General features: G+C 39.9%; 1 protein-coding gene across 2 annotated transcripts in view; it reads right to left on the bottom strand.

Annotated features, from left to right (window-relative positions):
- Nucleotides 1-18,980, bottom strand: part of CACNA2D1 (calcium voltage-gated channel auxiliary subunit alpha2delta 1) — a 960,240-nt gene that overhangs the window by 468,633 nt on the left and 472,627 nt on the right. For both annotated transcript variants that reach the window (XM_082257081.1, XM_082257082.1), the window contains exon 5: nt 2,769-2,813. In XM_082257081.1, the coding sequence (XP_082113207.1) occupies nt 2,769-2,813 (45 nt within the window). The remainder of the gene's footprint in view (nt 1-2,768; nt 2,814-18,980) is intronic.

The following is an 18,980-nucleotide window of genomic DNA, read 5'->3' as shown; positions in this document are numbered from 1 at the left end:
ACTCTGATGACAGGTATTCGGGTACTCCGATGACAGGTACTGTCATCAGAGTACCCAAGTACCTGTCATCAGAGTACCTGAGTACTTGTCACCAAGCCATCAGAGTACCCGAGTACCTGTCACCAGCCCAACAGAGTACCCGAGTACCTGTCATCAGAGTACCTAAGTACCTGTCATCAGAGTACCCGAGTACCTGTCACCAGCCCATCAGAGTACCCGAGTACCTGTCATCAGAGTACCCAAGTACCTGTCACCAGCCCATCAGAGTACCCGAGTACCTGTCATCAGAGTACCTGATGGGCTGGTGACAGGTACTTTGATGGGCTAGTGACAGGTACTTTGATGGGCTAGTGACAGATCATCTTTATTGAGGGGGGCAATCAGTGTGTTTTGGGGTGCACTGTAGTCGGTAACTAGCTGTTACCACAATCTCCTCCTCACACAGGATCAGTGTGTGAGGAGGAGAACACGGTGACAGCTAGTTACCGTGTTCTCTGTTGACATTCTGTGACCGGCTGTGATTGACATATCATTGGCTCTTTACCTAGATCGGGGGATGGGCTCTGTCCAAGGGATGAGCCTCGTCCCCGATCGCTGCGCTGCACACCCCCAGGGGCATGCATTGCAGAGAGAAAGAGCGGCTCGTGCTGGAGCCGCACATGTGATCGGCTGTGATTGACACAGCCGATCACGTGGTAAACAGCCAATTTTAATTGGCTGTTTACCTTGATTGGGGATAGGCTATGTCCGGACGAGCCTCATCCCTGATCGCCGCACTGCACGCCCCCGGGGGCACGCAGTAGCGGCGAGACCGGGCCGCCGTCATATAACGTCGGCCTGGATCGACAAAAGCTTCCTGACACTGTCATTTTACAATGACGCAGTATGGAAGTGGTTAAACAACTGATAAAAAGGAGTCTCATAGCTTTTCAGCTGGTCATCTCTGTCTGACAAGTCACAGGATTTTCCTGTCTTGTTTCATGTGGAAAACTCTATCTAGTTAAACCCCCTAGGGCATGTTAGAGAAGCTCAAAAACAAGTGATTGGAGGAAAGAAGGAAGGAAGGCCATATATGGGTAGAATTTCAAACTAAAATTCCTAAGAAAAAGAATGTTCTAAGAACGTTTGTTTGCTTTTCTAATCACTAGTGGGTCACATGGATGTTCGTTTTTGACTGCAATGATAAGAACATTTGAAGCAGCAGGTATAGAAATCTTTTCTCAAACCAATTTATAATAGTATATGTGGTTTATATTCAAAGTTCATTTATTTCAAAATCAAATGTTAAAAGCAAACAAAATATGTCAATTGACATTAGAATGTTCTGAGAATTTTTATACCAATTTTCCTAAGACTTTTCCTAAGAATTTTTATTTATAATTATTTTCATCTATGGCCAAAGAAAGAAAAATAATGAAAGAATACAGTACAGTTTTTCCAGAACTCTGGACTATACAGAAATGTATCTACTTTTGACTTTTCATAAGCTGAATTCTTAATGCAGAGGCCTTAAAATATTTTGTCTGCAGGGTCTCTATAAACAGTAAGTATTTTTTATTACAAAATGGGTTGTTACCTGAAATTGCATTGAGATTGCTGTTTGTCTAGTTAATATACAAATAGTTTTTAACATAGTTATTCTTTTACATACCTCTGTTATTAGTTCTTAGGTCCTGATTTGCATAGATGCTATGTAAATAAAATATGTATGGTTTTTAAAAACACCCATTGCCTCTAGATGCTCATTAGTAAAGTCTGGAAGTCTTTTGAAGTTTATATTAAAAATTAGGTCAGCAACAGACTCCAGTTTATCATATATGAAACTAAAACAGATTACCAAAAAGGTATTAGGTATTATTTTGCATCTAGGACAATAAAAGCATTTCGACTGATGTACAGAAGCATACTGGAAAAATGAGTCAGTAGCATTACCATGTATGGGAGAAGGACTATCTATCTATATATATATATACACCCACACACATATATATATATTTTTTTTTTACCTGTTTACCCATGTAACAGATACAGTACTTTTATTTAAGAGCATCTGAGTTGCCAGCCTTCTTAAATCAAGAATTTTACCTATGGGATCTGAACGCCCTGGCTCGAGCACCGGATTATAGTTCATGGACTTTCACATTGGCAGTAGAGCTGGGGTAACAATTTGTTTTCTATCATAAACACGTTGTAAAGAAACTGGTCTTATATTTCTTTATTTTAAATTATATTCAATTAAAGGATAAGATGTACAGCCAAAAAAATGTTCAAAAATAAATGTGAAAAAAAAAGACCAAACACACATTTAATTAGCTAAAAATCCCCCCTTTTCAAACTGTGTCACTTTGTTAGTGGGTCTGACTACCATGAAGCACTAAATTCATCCACTGCTATATCATCCACTGCTATATCACCTTTAACTGTAATTATCCTCATGGCCAGTGAGGCACTCTCATTGGGCAGGATTGTGACAGTTGGTGCAGCTTAGCCATGTTTTCCAAGAAAACAGACCCTGTTTAAATCACTAAAGTGGAACTTCATTTAGGAATTTAAAAAAGGCGACCAGGAAGGATTTTTAATGTAAAAGAGACATGTTTCTGCATGTCTGGAGCCAAGTGGCCAAAGTGAATATACTCCTGCTTTAAATAGCCATAGAAGGTTTTGTGGCTTACAATGGGCATAGCAAACTTTTGCTTTTAAAAGTATAAAACAGCTGTCATAGCTGTTGACTTTAGGATGTAAACAAAGGGAAACATTTAGTTACTTACATCATAGTGATCCTCCTTTGCGTTGTAGTAAACTATGTCATTATTCTGTAAAAAGAGAGTGGAGATTGGTGTGTGAATACAGTTCATCCAACTCAAATTATTTCTGATTACTTATTATTTTATATTATAAAACATAAGCATATAAGAAAATGACAGAGACGTCAGCTACATTTAAAATACACCAACCATATTAAAACTATGTCCGCTGCTGGAAAGAGCAGACATTGCTTAAATGTTAAACTTATTGGAAAGATTAATTTAGCAGATACATGGAGAAAAATTACAGCTACATTCCTGACAACCAAACAGATGAATCTGAAAAGTTGCTATTAGTACATCTGTTTAACATCACACAAAAATTGCATTAGTTCTAAATGTTCCTCTGATGGCAGCAGTGCTCTCAGTTCCTATTAGCAATGTGTCAGCATGAGACATGCCCAACCTCTACAAGGAATAAAACCATGTAGATGAGCCTGCATGCATTCCTTTTTTCATCAGTTGGCAGTTTAAATCTTCCGCTGCTGAAACCATTATTTTTTTGTTGTTGTTTTCTTTTTTGCATAGGTTAAAATTATATTTTAAGATCTAAAGATGAGCTAAAACTCCTCCAATTTCCTGAAAGCAGAGACCCTGGAGAATAAATCGGAGCTACAGTATTTCTAATTTCCTTATGTCACATGATATTTGCGCAATAGTTTATCAAGCGCAAATGTTCAGTAAAAAAGTCACCAAAGTGCATAAAAATAGTTACCCAACATGTTAAGACGTAAAACACTTTTGTTTTTCAAATAACTTTATTCCTATCACATAGGAAACCAATGTTTAATGTTTCTGTCACCACACTGAAAGATACAGTACATTGGGGACAGCATGTATATGTGACAAGCCAACTGCCAGCTGTCGGATGGAAACAATATGGCGGCTGTGCAGTTGACTGATTACTTTCAAACACCCCTGTTAACGATGCCCCTGCCATGAATCCAGTGCACCATGCACTCATTGACAAGCCGAGGGCAGGCATAGTATGTGCTGCCAGGTAGAAGGAAGGGAGCAGAGTGAAATTATATCCACTCTCTTCCCCTTCTTCTTGCTGAACTGGAAGTTACTTTTATAACATCACTTCTGGGTCCCCCTTTAACTTTTCCCAGCCTGTATGGCTGGTGCAGAAACCGATGGAATATGATCTGCATTCTACCAGTTTCACTGGAGGACGGTTGAGACATCAGAGGTCTTTTAGACCCCTGATGTCTCATTAAAGAGAGCCTGTCATCAAAAAAACATCACATCAGGATCTTTTGTTAAACAAAAATATCATTAGTGCTGCTATATTTAGTAATTATCTTTTGTGTACAAGCACAGTACAATGTTGTCAGGTCTGATTCCAAATAACTTCTTTACAACTGACAAGCTGCACTATCAACAGTATGTTTCTATCGACATTATTAATTACACCCAGCAATTCATTATATGAATTCTCATTTACATAGTATCTATGTAGTTTTAGTTTTTATGTATGCATTTTGTAGTATTATAATATTACTATTGTGTACTTGACAATAGTTGGGCCTGGGGACTCACATTTACTTTTTGTACCCTACTTCCAGGGCCTAGCACTTCTGGGTATAATGGAAATTTTTTTCATACAATATATAGCTGCATTTTTACATCGACATAAGGCTTTTTCCTCGAAAATCAGTTCTTATAATTTCCTTTTTAACTGCACAATTGTGCATAGTGAAAATAATTTACCATAGTTTAATAGAAAAGGTGGCTTCCATTTAACCATTTTTACTATTCTGGATAGAGTAGAAATGGTTAAAACCTCTGGCGGGTTTCTATAACTGTCCCCACTGGGGAGATTTGTGATCCCTATTTCTTCCGGTGACCATTTCAACTGGAACTGGAATTGAGCAAAATAATCAAAAATGTGAAAGGAAACCAGGCAGAGTGGTCAACCCAATGAGAAGTTAAGTAGGGTGATGTAGCAGTGGTGTGCATATTAGCAAAATGGGCGTACAATAAGGGGTGTGGCCAAGTTGAATTAAGAGACAGTTTTTCATGTAAAAAACGTAACAAAAATGTTCACAGAAGTCCAATGTTAAGCAATGTCATTACATAACATCATCTGACCCTAAACTACAACCCCTCCTCCCGATATCATCTCAATCCCCAATCTAACCACCATATTATGGGGGAAAAATTAGTTCAGTAACAACAGTATACAGATTCTGTTCATTGCTGATCTGGCTCTGTACTCTAGTAATTTATTTCCACTTGGCCCAACCTAGTGAGGCATCAACATGTTGGGGAGATTAGGGCAAGCAACAATTTCACAGGACACTGGGATTCAGGAAAAATGCTTAATTAAAATAAGGGGGTTGAGAAACTGCAGGAGCTCTAGTCTAGGGAACACCCCCCAAAAATCTATGTAAAACAATCTAAATATGCTAGGAGACCAACCCAGTGAAGATCCCTACCACCATGGTACAGGCATGGGCTTTTAGGGAGTGCAGTTCTATGTGTTCCCTGGGCTAAGCCATGCACACATTATAGTGCATCATGATGACCTCTAGCTTCTGCCAACAAACAGCTCCATTCCTTTCTTAGACCAGGATCAGCTGCACATAAAGAGCACCAGAGCTACCTGACTCAGCCAGGAGGCTTGGATCAGTGCTCCCTCCACCTCCCCACTTACCCCATTCTCAGTGGATCCCGTAGTTGGCAGTGCAGTCTCCACCATGCAGTCTGTAAGGAAGCCTTCCGCCCTAGATTTCTTTTCAGCTCTGCATCATGTGACATACTGATGCCAAAGGACCAGAAGCAGGTTATGGGGGCAGAAGTGTCCTCACTGTCTAAACCAACACCAAGCTAATCTGAGGTCTGGATGGGGAACAGTAGTATGTCTATTGGGCTCCAGAAGCTGGAAGAATATACATGGTGAAATGAAGAGGGGATATGCAGGTGATTTAGTCATGCTCCTGGAAGACCATTTCAAAATATCAGGTGACTCTTGAGCTTCCAAGGTGACTAGGCAAATGTGAACATGTTCTAATCACAGCTCTCAAAGAGAAGATTACCATCACTTTCCAGAGATCTCCTCTCACCTTATGTTTGTTTGAGTACATAAGGTAAAAGAAATGGCAAAAAGAGGACACTAGACAGAAAGAAAAAACTTGTTAGGGGTTTTAATCGTTCTCTACTCTATTCAACACTAAAAATGTTCTGGCTTCAGATAAACATTAAGCAATTGACCCATCAAGACAGGAAGTGAAGAGTAAAGTGAAATGACTAGTGGCGAAGCAAGGATACTGTAATTGGTTTAATCTCCTAGTCCAGTGGTCTCCAAACTGTGGCCCTGGGGCCAGATGCAGCCCTTTGCTTGTCTTTACTCAGCCCTTGAGTCATTATTCCTGCCACTGACACAAACAATGGGGCACTATTCCTTCCACTGACACCAGCTATGAGGCAAAATTCTTCTAAATGACACAAACTATTTCTCCCCCTAATACCAAAGATCAGGCATTGTTTACTGCCACTGGACACAGTCCTGACCCACTAAAGTCTGAAGGACAATAAACTGGCCCTTTCTATAGAAAGTTTGGATCCCCTGTCCTAGTCTATACTTGAAGAGTTTGTCTTACAACACGAATAAACTCTGTCACTGGCCATATGCAAGTGAACATCTATCTAATCATCCTTTCAGGCATGACATGCCCCTTGCTCAGCCCATCTTGTTTTCATTTTAAGGTGACTAAACCAGCTATAACAGATATGGTTTCTTTTTTGTTTTTAACACCCCCTCATCATGGTAATTACTAAAATAAAGGAAGGATGAAATTATAAAAAGTGAACTCTCTATTTAAAGTTTTGTCAGCAATGTGATCCTAAAAGTGTTAAATAAAAGATCAATGATCAGTGTAAAGTATTAGTAAAGTCATGTTAAAGCAAAAATTGACCATGATAATAAAAATAAATATCACTGACAAATTTAAAAAAGAAACATTTTGTAGTTGGTTATTCCCATGTACATGCTGGAGTACAATTTCCTTCTTCCATTTTGTTCACTGGTTTTTAATTTAAAAACTCTTTTAGCGGATGATGTAAGAATGTTATCTGAGCCTGAATGCAGCATGGGGAATTGTATTTACTGGTAAACCTAATGGATTAGCTATTTCTCTCCACACTTCCATCAGGAAGAAATGTTTTTCTTATTATAACTGGTTTTGCTCACAGAGCTTGGGTTAAAATGAATAAACACGCTGTACCAAATTGGGTTTATGGGTAAATTCCTTGTACATGTTTTTACGATTAGGTAATTCATAAATATGCATCATGCTAAAAAGATTAGATTAAAAAAAGGCCCAACATATTTTCTGTGCTATATTCTATTGTATTTTGCAATCTACTGTATATAAGAAGCAACAATTTCTTGTCTATTAATGTTGTGTAATGATATGAAAACATCATTAAAGTTTAGTATCCAAAGGTTTCTGAAAGAATATTCAAAGCCTTAATATTTCGTTTTGTATGGAATGCAGACGGGTTAGAATGCTTGTCAGATTTTTAGAATAGAAAAGATGAGTATTTTTATATTTTTGCAATTGCCACTGGAACATTAGGGTGACAACAGTCTAGTCTATAAGGGGATTTTTCCTGACTCGGTCACTTATTCATGGTATGGTAGGGAAATTAAAGGCAGAGTTTAGCAGTAGGTGGTGGGGTTTCATGGGAAAAGGACTGTGGCACATTAATGAAAAGTTCCTCTGACAACTAATTTGTGCTGGGGAATTTGACTACAATTTGGCAGGCAAGGGTTGTCATAGAAAAGCTTTGACATTGCTCTGACACTTTATTCATGTGCCTGCTGAAACTCTGGATACTGAAAGCCTGTAGCAGAACACACATTTTTTTATAGGTTTACACAACTGTTCTCTCCTAAAACCTTTCTATATTTATTTCAAAGAATAGATGAGAGATAGGACAAAACAGAGGAGCACAGAGAACTTTTGTGACTTCTGTACTCTTGCCAGAAGATTTTGTGCTCTCTGGTCATTCCCAACTGTATAGCCCATCCAGTAAATGTATAGAGATTTACAGTTTACAATGATAGCCTGTTGTTCTCTTCTGTTTTTCTCCAAGTTTTAAAGACAAACAATGTAGAGACACAGATCAAAGGGCAGTATATGATCAAGCAATAACAACATCATTGGATGAATATAAGAAAAAGCATTGCTTGAATGGCACTGCTTACTTAGCCCTCCGGCCTAAATTACTGCTACAAGGTGCTTGTTCTCTAACAGAGCACAGCTGAATATGTTGCAGATTTTGCAACTGTTACTGTTGGCCAAAGCAAAAAGAATCCAAAAACTGTTTTAAGCTCACTCTCCTCCTATAAGAAAAACCCACTAACATGTTTCACCCAGGTAAGGCTCAATCGCAGAGTGCTACCTCTACAATCAAGCCCTATACATGTGAAACACTTCAGGGGGGAAAAGGTTGAGCTAAAGCCAATCTTTGGATTCTTGTTACTGTGGCCAAAATTAATAGTGTGTGGCTCCATTTCTACACTTGAACATGATTGCATAGTTACTTTACACCATCATTTTACATATGTTTTTTTCAGACTATTTCTTTTACATAATTTGCCTGAAAACAATTGTATAGCGCAATATGATGGACAAGTATGTTTGCACAACAGGTTTCTTTAACAGACCATGCAGGTACACTAGTGGGCATGCTTACAAATGTATATGTACTTCTATATGTCAGTGCAGTACAACTGCTGGCTACTTGTGATTACACCAGAGAGCTGTAATGTTTATTAGATATTTGGAGCAAAATAGAGTGCCTTGAATAAGTGTTCACCCCCTTGAAATTTTCCACATTTTGTCCTTTTATAACTAAAAACGTAAATGTATTTTATTGGAAATTTATGTGATAGACCAACACAAAGTGGCACATAATTGTGAAGTGGAAGGCAAATGATAAATGGTTTTCAAAATGTTTTACAAATAAATGTCTTAAAAGTGTGACATGTATTTGTATTCAGCTCCCCCCCCCCCCCGAGTCAATACTTTGTAGAACCACCTTTCGCTACAATTAAAGCTGCAAGTCTTTTTGGGGATGTCTCTACCAGCTTTACACATCTAGAGAGTGACATTCTCAATTGGATTTAGGTATGGACTTTGACTGAGCAATTCAAACACATGAATATGCTTTGATCTAAAATCAGATCATTGTAGCTCTGGCTGTATGTTTATGGTCATTGTCCTGCTGGAAGGTGATCCTCCGCCCCAGTCTCAAGTCTTTTGCAGATTATAACAGGTTTTCTTCTATGATTGCCCTGTATTTGGCTCTATCCATTTTCCCATCAACTCTGAAGAGCTTCCCTGTCCCTGCTGACGACAAGCATCCCCTCAACATGATGCTGCCACCATGTTTCATGGTAGGGATGGTGTGTCCAGGATGATGTACAGTATTAGCTTTCCACCACACATAGTGTTTTTCTTTTAGGCCAAAAAGTTCAGTTTTGGTCTCATCTGACCAGAGCACCTTCTTCCACATGTTTGTTGTGTCCCCCACTTGGCTTCTCACAAACTGCAAACAAGACTTCTTATGGCTTTCTTTCAACAAAGGCTTTCTTCTTGCCACTGTCCCATAAAGGCCATATTTGTGAAGTACACAACTAATAGTTGTCCTGTGGATGGATTCTTCCACCTGAGCTGTGGATCTCTGCAGCTCCTCCAGAGTTACCATGGGCCTCTTGGCTGCTTCTCTGAATAATGTTCTCCTTGGTAGGTTTGCAAGGTTTGTAATGCTCCCCTGTTGGTAGGTTTGCAGTTGTGCCATACTCTTTCTATTTTCGGATGATGGTTTGAACGTGCTCCGTGAGAAGTTCAAAGCTTGGGATATTTTTTTTATAACCTAACCCTGCTTTAAACTTCTCCACAATTTTATCCCTGACCTGTCTGGTGTGTTCTTTGGCCTTTATGATGCTGTTTGTTCAATAAGGTTCTCTAACAAACCTCTGAGGACTTCTGAGTACACAGAAAGCTGTATTTATACTGAGACTAAATTACACACAGGTGGACTCTATTTTACTATTTAAGTGACTTCTGAAAGCAGTTGGTTCTACTAGATTTTAGTTAGGGGTTTTAGAGAAAAGGCGGTTAAATACAAATGAACGCCACACTTTTCACATATTTATTTGTAAAATAATTTTGGAAACCATTTATTATTTTCCTTCCACTTCACAATTATGTGCCACTTTGTGTTAGTCTATCACATAAAATCCCAATAAAATATACTTATGTTTTAAATTTTAAGGGGTATGAATACTTTTTCAAGGCACTGTATCTATTATTTTATTCATCAATATTTTGGTATTTTTTTTAATGCGTTTTATTGATAGGATATGCAGTAGTACAACTGTAACAGCAGTATTGTTTCTCCTCTTTTACATAACATAGGGGAAAGGTGATCTGTAGTCCACAAAGAGAACTGGAAACAATATAACTTATAAAAGTGCAGCACATGTAAAGAACAAATAAATTCATCAGCTGATGTAAAGATCAAAAGATATCCTATTGCAGTTATCGAACAGATATAACTAAAAGCTTTCAATCATACATTTGACTGGCCAAAAAAGAAGCAAAAAAGAGAAGTTCATTGCTAAAGCAGAAATATATATATATATATATATATATATATTTATATAAAGAGCCCAGCCAAGTAAAAGCCAAAGCCATTCAACCCACTTCTTATGAACCCAAGCTATTATTAACCAAACCCCCCCCCCCCCACCTCTTTTCCAGTACAGCAATTCTCTCTTTACTCATTCAGATGGTAGGATAACAATAAATCAAAGTATGATGTGCTCCCAGCTTTATTTATTTATGTTATAGAACATATAGACAGAAAATGCTAAAATCATTATGAATTCAGAAAAGTTACTGAACTAATACATACAATTTAATAGAAAGCTAACATTCACACTGTATTTACAGCTATTTTTTTATCTTTGCAGCCATTTTGCTTCTGCAAGGTGACAAGCGCTCACATTCCCCCCATCTTGACATATCAAGCTATGTAAATATTGCTAGTCAAAGTAAAAAAGTTAACATTTCCACTGAAATATATCACTAAAATTAAATTTTAATGACTTACAAATGTTTTATAATATCCTTTTCTTCTGTGAAAAGTACTTCATGAATATTTGAAAAGCAAATTTAAAATGAATATGAATCTCTTGCAAAGAAAGAACAGTATAGCAGCCTGGTGACTATAATTACTTTTAATTTAATTGTGACATAAGAAACACTGTCTAAGAGCTTACAAACTGTCTGTGGTCCACATACAAAATTGTGTAAAGATGTTAATAATATTCATATAGCTAAATACTCTGACTGTTTTAAAATATTAGCTACTGCCATTAAAACTACTGTATTCTAAAAACTGCATATGGTTATTTCATGCCATATTACCATTCAATATATCTAAATATTGTAAAGTGCTGCGCTGCTATAAAGTTGCTTGTGTTAATAATACCTGTGTAAATGATTCATTTTACAAACACACAAAAATTACATTTTATTAAATCATAGTCCTTAAAAAAAACATTTAATTAATGGTGTGGAAGCATCAGAATTAATCATGCCAGAAGGTTCTCGGAACTAAAACTGGCCATATACTGTATGGTGCACTTTTTTTTTTTTCATTTAGCCAGCAGGCTAAATGAAAAAATCAAACAGCTTCCTCCATCCTCATAAAGAAAATGGATGAAGGACTGACTTAAGCCCACCTTGCCAATTGTATTTTGAGAAGGGGAACTCACTGCTGTGAGAATACACTGATAGGACAACAGTTTTTCAGTTTATCCATTCAACGGAAGAGGATCATTAGACTGACTTCTTTCGAATGGGGATAGCCACACATGGATTAAAATTTGTCTGCTGAATCAGCCAAATTTCAATCCATGTATTGCCAGTTCAAGCTAAATAAAAGGGATCAATGCCAAGTAAAAAGAGCAGACTATGGGGAAACAGTCCTGCAAAGGAGCAGTCCAAAATGTATACACTGAAACTCAAAATTTGTCCTATAGAAACATCTATTTGGGAAACTTTAGAAATATGTAATTCCATTTAAATTGTATGTCTGTAAAAATTATGCATATCAGCCCTCCAAATGCTGTAAAGGTACACACATTTTTCACATTATACACAAACATAGAATCTGTAATTCTACCGGGCAGGTATCATTCTGAATACACACTCCAATATGTAAATGTGCATGGTGCATGAATATTAAAATGCAATGAAATTAATTCTTAATAATATACATGTGTAAGTTTTAATATTATAACTGATCCAGAAACAAAATTGCTTTAGCTAACCATCCATTTCAGAGCAATCAAATGTGATATCCAATGTAATTGTAATGTATCTGTTTGGGGAATCAGAGCAATTACTTCATGAGTCTCTTTCTTTTCTCTTTTCACACAGGAGTCTTTGAGTGACAGCTCTGTCACAGGTCCCTGAGCCATATCCAAAATGAAACACAATAAACCTGGGTGTATGCAAATGACTAGTCATGGCTGGATCAGATTCATTTATCTACACAAATGATAAAAGGGATAAATAAAGTACCTCTGCTAGATAAGACAAAATGCCTGTAATTCCTACATTACAATTTTTTCCTTAATAGTTCTTTGCTATACCATACTCAGGCAAATCTATAAGATGAAGTCCACATGTAAACAGTACAATGTATAAATACAAATAAGCATGCAAGGCTCCAACCAGGGCTGACATATTTCAATATTTGAATTTTATTTTTTCAACAACCATGGCAGATTGAAGGCGTCTCTTCTTTTATTAGAGCCAAACTATCTCTCACACCATGACTAGCATCCTCAAAAAAATACAAAAACACGACAGGGGGAAAAAAGCCTAAAGAAGACCTGATTTAAAAGGAATGTATAAAGGTCAAGCTAAAAACAATAAAATAGTTAAAAAAAAAAAAATATATATATATATATATATATATATATATATATATGTATATGTATATGTATATATATATATATATATATATATATATATATATATATATATATATATATATATATATATATATATATATATATGTATATATTTTTTTTTTAGTTTGAAAACTATGAAATGAATATTAACATTAATATGCTGCTTTTAATTTACCATTGTATCTCTGCAGATACAATGCTAAAAAAGTCTGTTGTTTACAGGAATGAAAGGAAAAGGGGCATATTTTATGCCCTCCATTTTCCTCATGGGATAGTGAAAGGGCAGGCTATCTTTTTTAATCATATAGGTGAATAGTACATTAGTTATAGGGTCCCTGAGGCAAGGGTCAAATTAACTTTTGACCCTGTTTCAGCTGCTGCCTCTCTTCCTGCTCATTTACACGGGTATCTGGTGAGATTAGGGCATCTCCTTCCTTCTTTCCCGCTCAAATCCCCCTGTATCTGGGGAGATTTGAGATTACACCCTGCTTCCCGCTCAGTTTGTTCTGGATCCCAGATTAGGGCTATATAAGGGGCTTCTTTGCTGCCGGTATCTCAGACCACCTCAGAGGACCAAGAAGAAGCTGTTCTCGCCCCCCCCCCTCCTCCCTTGGCTGTCGCGGCCAAAGTTTATTATTTTTGGGTCACCTTTGTTTTATGCAAAGGGGGACGTTTTATGGTGTAATATTGTGTTGAATAAGTGTTGGATAAATTTTAAATTGTATTTATTTACTTTACAACCTGGATCGTGGTGATCGGGTTGTTTTCAGTGTTTATTATATCTTATTGTTGTTTTGAAAACATTTTCTAGTTGTTATTTAAAACAAATAATAAACGGCCGCGGCCTAATATTTTTTATCCAAACCGATGGTGTGTGGTGTCTATTTATTTAAGTTATTTATTTAGTTTAATAAGGGTAAGAGTGATCCTGTTTGCTATCCCATCAGTAAGTCATCACAGCAATGACTCCTTTCTTATCAAATAGCTTCAGCTGAAAAAATACAGACAGCATTGCTAAGAAAGCAGCATCAGTTGTACTGACTTTTTAGATAACCCATAGTTATCCAGCAGTGTTTCTCAGCCAGGGTGCTGGATGCCAGCACCATAACAACCGATGATGCACTGGGGTCAAGACACACGTTTCATTGCTATGGTGATGCCGGTTGGCCGGAGATGCTGGTAGTATGTTTGATTGCTATGGTGATGCCAGTTGGCTCGCTTACATTAATCTGATCCAGAGCCTGTGGCATACAAGGCCACCTCTAAGCATTCAGCACAAGATTGAAGTCAGCCTTTACTAGACCTCCTCCACCTCCTTTCTCTGCCATGCTGCTGAAGCCAAAAGATAGGGCTCTGATGTGAAGAGGGGAATGTTTGATTGGAAAGCTCTGTTATGGGGTGACTTTGTGATGGGGGATCCGTGTGACTGTGAGGTTTCTATAATGGGTGATTCCGTTATTGGGGGACTTTTTGATGAGGGGATTTTGATGTGATGAGGGACTCTATGGAGATGGGAGCAGTTGGCTAGATTTACAAACACTCTGCCCACAGTGTGTCCAAAACACCTGCTGCCACCAATGTACAATGTATGTCGGTGGCAGTAAAAGGGTGCTACAACTGAAAAAAGGTTGAGAAATGATGCTATAGGGCATTCTTTATGACATATCTCTTTTTAAATTGTAAAGCAAAGATTGCAAGCATATAGTAAAAAATAGATATAAGGCAACAATTTACTAACATAGAATCTTCAAAAAAAAAATCTAATAAACTTTACCCAAAATAGTTTGTAAAAGAACAGGTTGGAAATCGTTTGTCAATCAGCTTATCAGTGTATTCTGGCGACGAGTTCCTCTTTAGAATAAAATGTCCTGGTTGGAGGGGGGTGGGGGATAGGGGGACTCCCCATCCACCTTGTTTGTGTGGATGATGGAATCTGTTTTTTTTTTTTTTTAGCCCGCTGGCTGAAAAAAATAAAATCAGCTTATGCCCAGCTTTACACTGCTGCCCTTGGCACCGGTCCATGAGTCATTATGGTAAACAGCCCTGTCTTTAGTAGACTAGAAAAAAAAATCTGAAAAATATTTCTTTACTTTTAAGATCCTCCACCTGTTTCAGCTTGTGAAACCAGGCTAAACATATAAAAAGTGCTAGTGGGTCTAGTGGGTCCAAGAATAATACAATTCATCAAAAAACATAAGCGTTTAAAAAACATAAGATAAAATTGACAACCTCTGTTGGATAGTTTGCTTATATAAAGTAAGTAAGGCACTTCCAACCAAACAGATCATTAAAAATTAAAGCAGTGTTTTTTTCACTGTCACATTTCCCTTATAACAGAAAGATAAGAAATGCAATTAGAAAGAAGGTGTATGTAAACTGTAGAACATTATTCAGACGTTGTTAAACACATTGTACATGTATTTAAACAAATCTATGCATACATACAGATATGAAGAAAAGAGTGACAGGCAGATTTTCTTCCAAAAAAGGGGCATTATGGAGCTATGTCAAAAAGTTAGATGCAGCTCCGCAGCCACTGTATTTGCTAATTTAAGCCCAAATTAGCCACACCCCCTCCCATTCTCACAGAGTTCCAATTCATGAACATTTGCACAAAATTGATTTTTATCAGATCAAAACATATTTTAGCTTTTAACTTAAAGCAAAACTTCACTCTCCAAATAAATATTGATTATTTTTAATTCTTATGCTGCTAGCATTAGAAAAACGATAGGAAAGTATACCATATTTATTTGTATTTACACTTTTTTTTAATTTCTGCAGTTACTACCTTTATTTCTTGTCTAGGCAAATAATGTCATACATCCCAGGGAGTCTTCAGGAGGGGAGGAGAGGAGAAGGGGTTTTCTCAGCTAAACACAATCTCCTGCATGCAAATGCTACATGAATCATTGGCCCTTACACTCAAGATGGACATTGCCAGAAATGCTAGGGAGTTCTTTTTAAAAGTAATTTCTCAACAAAATAAAGCATGGTGACATGGATGGATGGGGAAGTTTGCTTTAAATATTATAAATTAATTAAATAGTGTTTATCTTTCATTCATTGACGGAAACAGCTCCTGATCTTCTTAACCATTGGGTTATATTGCCCTTACAGGAGTAGAACACCACGAAGAAAAAAAAGTCTGGCTATGCCTATTGGCAGTCCCAGGGGGTATACTCCCTCTCTCTCTCTGCTATAGGTACTCCATTTTTTCCTGCCTGGTCAGGAGTAAGGACCTAGTTCCTTGCTGGGATCTCTGGTCCTGGCAATTTTCTCTTTTTAGAAATTTTTCATCAGTTTTTTTCTCCTGTGAAATCTACAATCAACTGCCAGACTGGGAAATGGGCTGGATAATCTAGATCCAGTGGTCACCCCAGTCTGGCCAGCGAGTGCGCACTAGCTCAGCCACGACATAGCCCCACAGGATGGGGGCTGGCCTGCGAGTTAAACGCCTTGCAAGGTCACATACGACTGGTCTCGACCCGAGTCGCAGCATTCCTTGTGGCTGACAGCCCCCGCATTTCGATGGCAAGGGGTTCTGTCTGGAGCGGTGCCCGCCTGGTTCCTGGTATGGCGAGTAGCTGTCTCCCCCTGGAGGGTTTTGGGGCAGACGTGGGCCCCTCCTTGGGATGGTCGGACCCCCAGGTTCCCCTCCTTCCCATCAGGCACTCCCCTTCATCTGTCCCCCCATCATATCCCCCCTCCACTTATGCTGGGACTGTGTGGGTGGTCTGGTCTACCTCCTGGGGTGGGGCAGGGCGCTATGCTGGCGATGGGGGTGGGGGGGTGTGCCGCCAACGACCGGACGATCGGCTGTGTGGGGGAGGGTTATACTTGATAGGGGCTCCTTTCAGGGCCCCCCATCCTGCCTGGGCCTGTCTTTGACGCCTAGGGATCCCTGGGACCCTTGTGGTGCCGCACGGGTCCGCCATTTTCTTGTATTCTGTGTGCTCATTTAGTCCAGCTGCCATTTTGCGGTGGTTTGCCATTGAAAATAGTGGTGGCCATGACAGTGGAGCCCTGTGGGCGGTTGATTTTGGCGGTGGTAGCCCCATCCCCATCCCCTGGTCCTTGATCTTTTCATTTTCTGACCGCTGCATGTGGATTGCAGATTATCTTGGTGGCTGCAGGTGCCTGTTTCTGCTGAGTGGTAAGTCTGGTGAGGTCCTCTCCCTCTCTGCTGAGGATCACTTGGTGATTTGTGCCTGGTGACCAGGTGGTGCTGCCAGTGTGGTGGGGGTTGAACCTTTGCAGTGTTTTACACTTTTTGTGGGGTCCCCTGGGTGACTCATGGAGTCTTTGGAGCACATCCCCCCACCTGATCCCCTCTCTGAGGCTGCGGGGTCCTCCAGGTCCAAACTATACATCCATGCACTGACGGCAGTCCTGGAGTCCTTTGTGTCCTGGGTGGAGGTTGTTTTCGGGCGACAGGCTAGCAAAAAGCACACCCCCGCCATCCCCTGCCTCATCTGTCTCATTAGAACCTGAATCTGATTCTGCCGCCATGGACGTGGGTGATCCTGCTGAGTATGTGACCACGCGCCCAAAATCCTCAGTGAGGATGTTTCCTTCACATCTGCACACAAAAAGGTGCTGGTGAAGGCACTGATTGTATCTGTGCGTGAGACCCTAAAGATGAAGGACGCAGCTGCAGCTGCGAGGGAGGCTCAGGTTCCTTTTAGCACTCACAAGCCATCCAGAGCGGCAAAGGTGTTTCCTTTCCCCACCTATTTTGACAGAATTGTCGCTAAAGAGTGGGGACTACCAAAGTGTCCCCTTGGGGTCCCTAAGTGATTTACTAGGTGATACCCCTATGAGGAGTCCCTCCGGTTTCCAGGTTGAACAGGGCAACCATTATTCCAGTTGAAGGATCCCTGGCCTTTAAGGATCCAGCTGACCGGAAGGCGGAGGCTGTGGCCCACAATATGTACACTCGTGCTGGTTCAGCACTGAAGCCAGTTTTCACCATTGCCATGGTGTTGCAAACTCTGACTGAGTGGACTAAGCTTTTACACTGTGACCTGGAAGGAGAAAAGACCCCCCCTGTCTTTGCTGAGCTGGTGGACAAACTGGTCCAGGGGCTGCAGTTTATCTTTGATGCCTCTTTGGATCCAGCTCCCATAGTGGCTCAGCTCTCTTTTTCGGCAGCGTTCCTTCGGCGTGTCTTTTGGCTCCAATGCTGGTCTGCAGACCAGACTTATAAAAAGGCCTTGACTGATCTCCCCTTTCAATGAGATCGCTTGTTTGGAGCTGCCGTGGATGACATCATTAAAGGTCTCACAGGTGGAAAGAGTACCTTTTGTTCCACAAGCTACTAAGGGCAAGGACTCTCATTGTAGACGTGGGCCCTCCCTCTCGGCTCATAGGAAGATTTTCGGCCCTCAGGGTCGACTGACAAGGGCTCGAAGCCTTTCAGGGCCTCCTCTGGAGGATCCAAATGAACCTGATCTGGCAAGTTGAAAGCAGGCTTCTCCAGATTCGTGGACAAGGCTCCTTCAGCAGGGAGGTGTGCTCTCACCTGTATCGAGGTGGGGGACGTCTTTGCTGGTTTCCAGACCCGTGGACTTCCCTGGTACAAGACAAGTGAGTCCACAAAGTAATTCGGTCCAGGTACATGATCAAATTTTACTCTTGTCCCCAGGCAAGGTTCTTTCCTTCCAACTCGTGCCTGTCCCCTGTTTGGGGTGGTACAAGACCTATTACTTCAAGGGGTGATTGTCCCGGTTCCAACTTCAGAATGTTTTCAGGATTTTTACTCAAACCAGTGTACAGTTCCCAGGAAGGAAGGCAAGGTGCGTCCAATCTTGGACATGAACTGCTTTATGCAGTTCATATAAACTGCACTTATCATCAGATGGGCATTCATACCTTAAAGCAGAGTTCCACCCAAAAGTGTAACTTCCGCTCTTTTGCTTCCTCCACCCCTCTGGTGCCACATTTGGCACCTTTAAGGGGGGGGAAGGGTACCTGTTTTTGACAGGTACCCTTCCCCACTTCTGGGACAAGGCACCGTGGCCGTCTGTCCCAGAAGTTCGGCCCACTCCTCCTTTCCCCGCCACCGTGCCTATAGAAACGTGCAGCGCAATTCGCGAATGCGCAGTAGGGACCCTAAGGGTTCCCTTACCGGCAATGGTGGCGGCGGCACCCGATAGCCGATGGAAAAATCA

This window comes from Pelophylax lessonae (genome assembly GCF_965119305.1).
Source record: "Pelophylax lessonae genome assembly, chromosome: 4".
In the NCBI taxonomy this organism is placed as follows: domain Eukaryota; kingdom Metazoa; phylum Chordata; class Amphibia; order Anura; family Ranidae; genus Pelophylax; species Pelophylax lessonae.
This window is presented reverse-complemented; position numbering and strand designations above follow the sequence as displayed.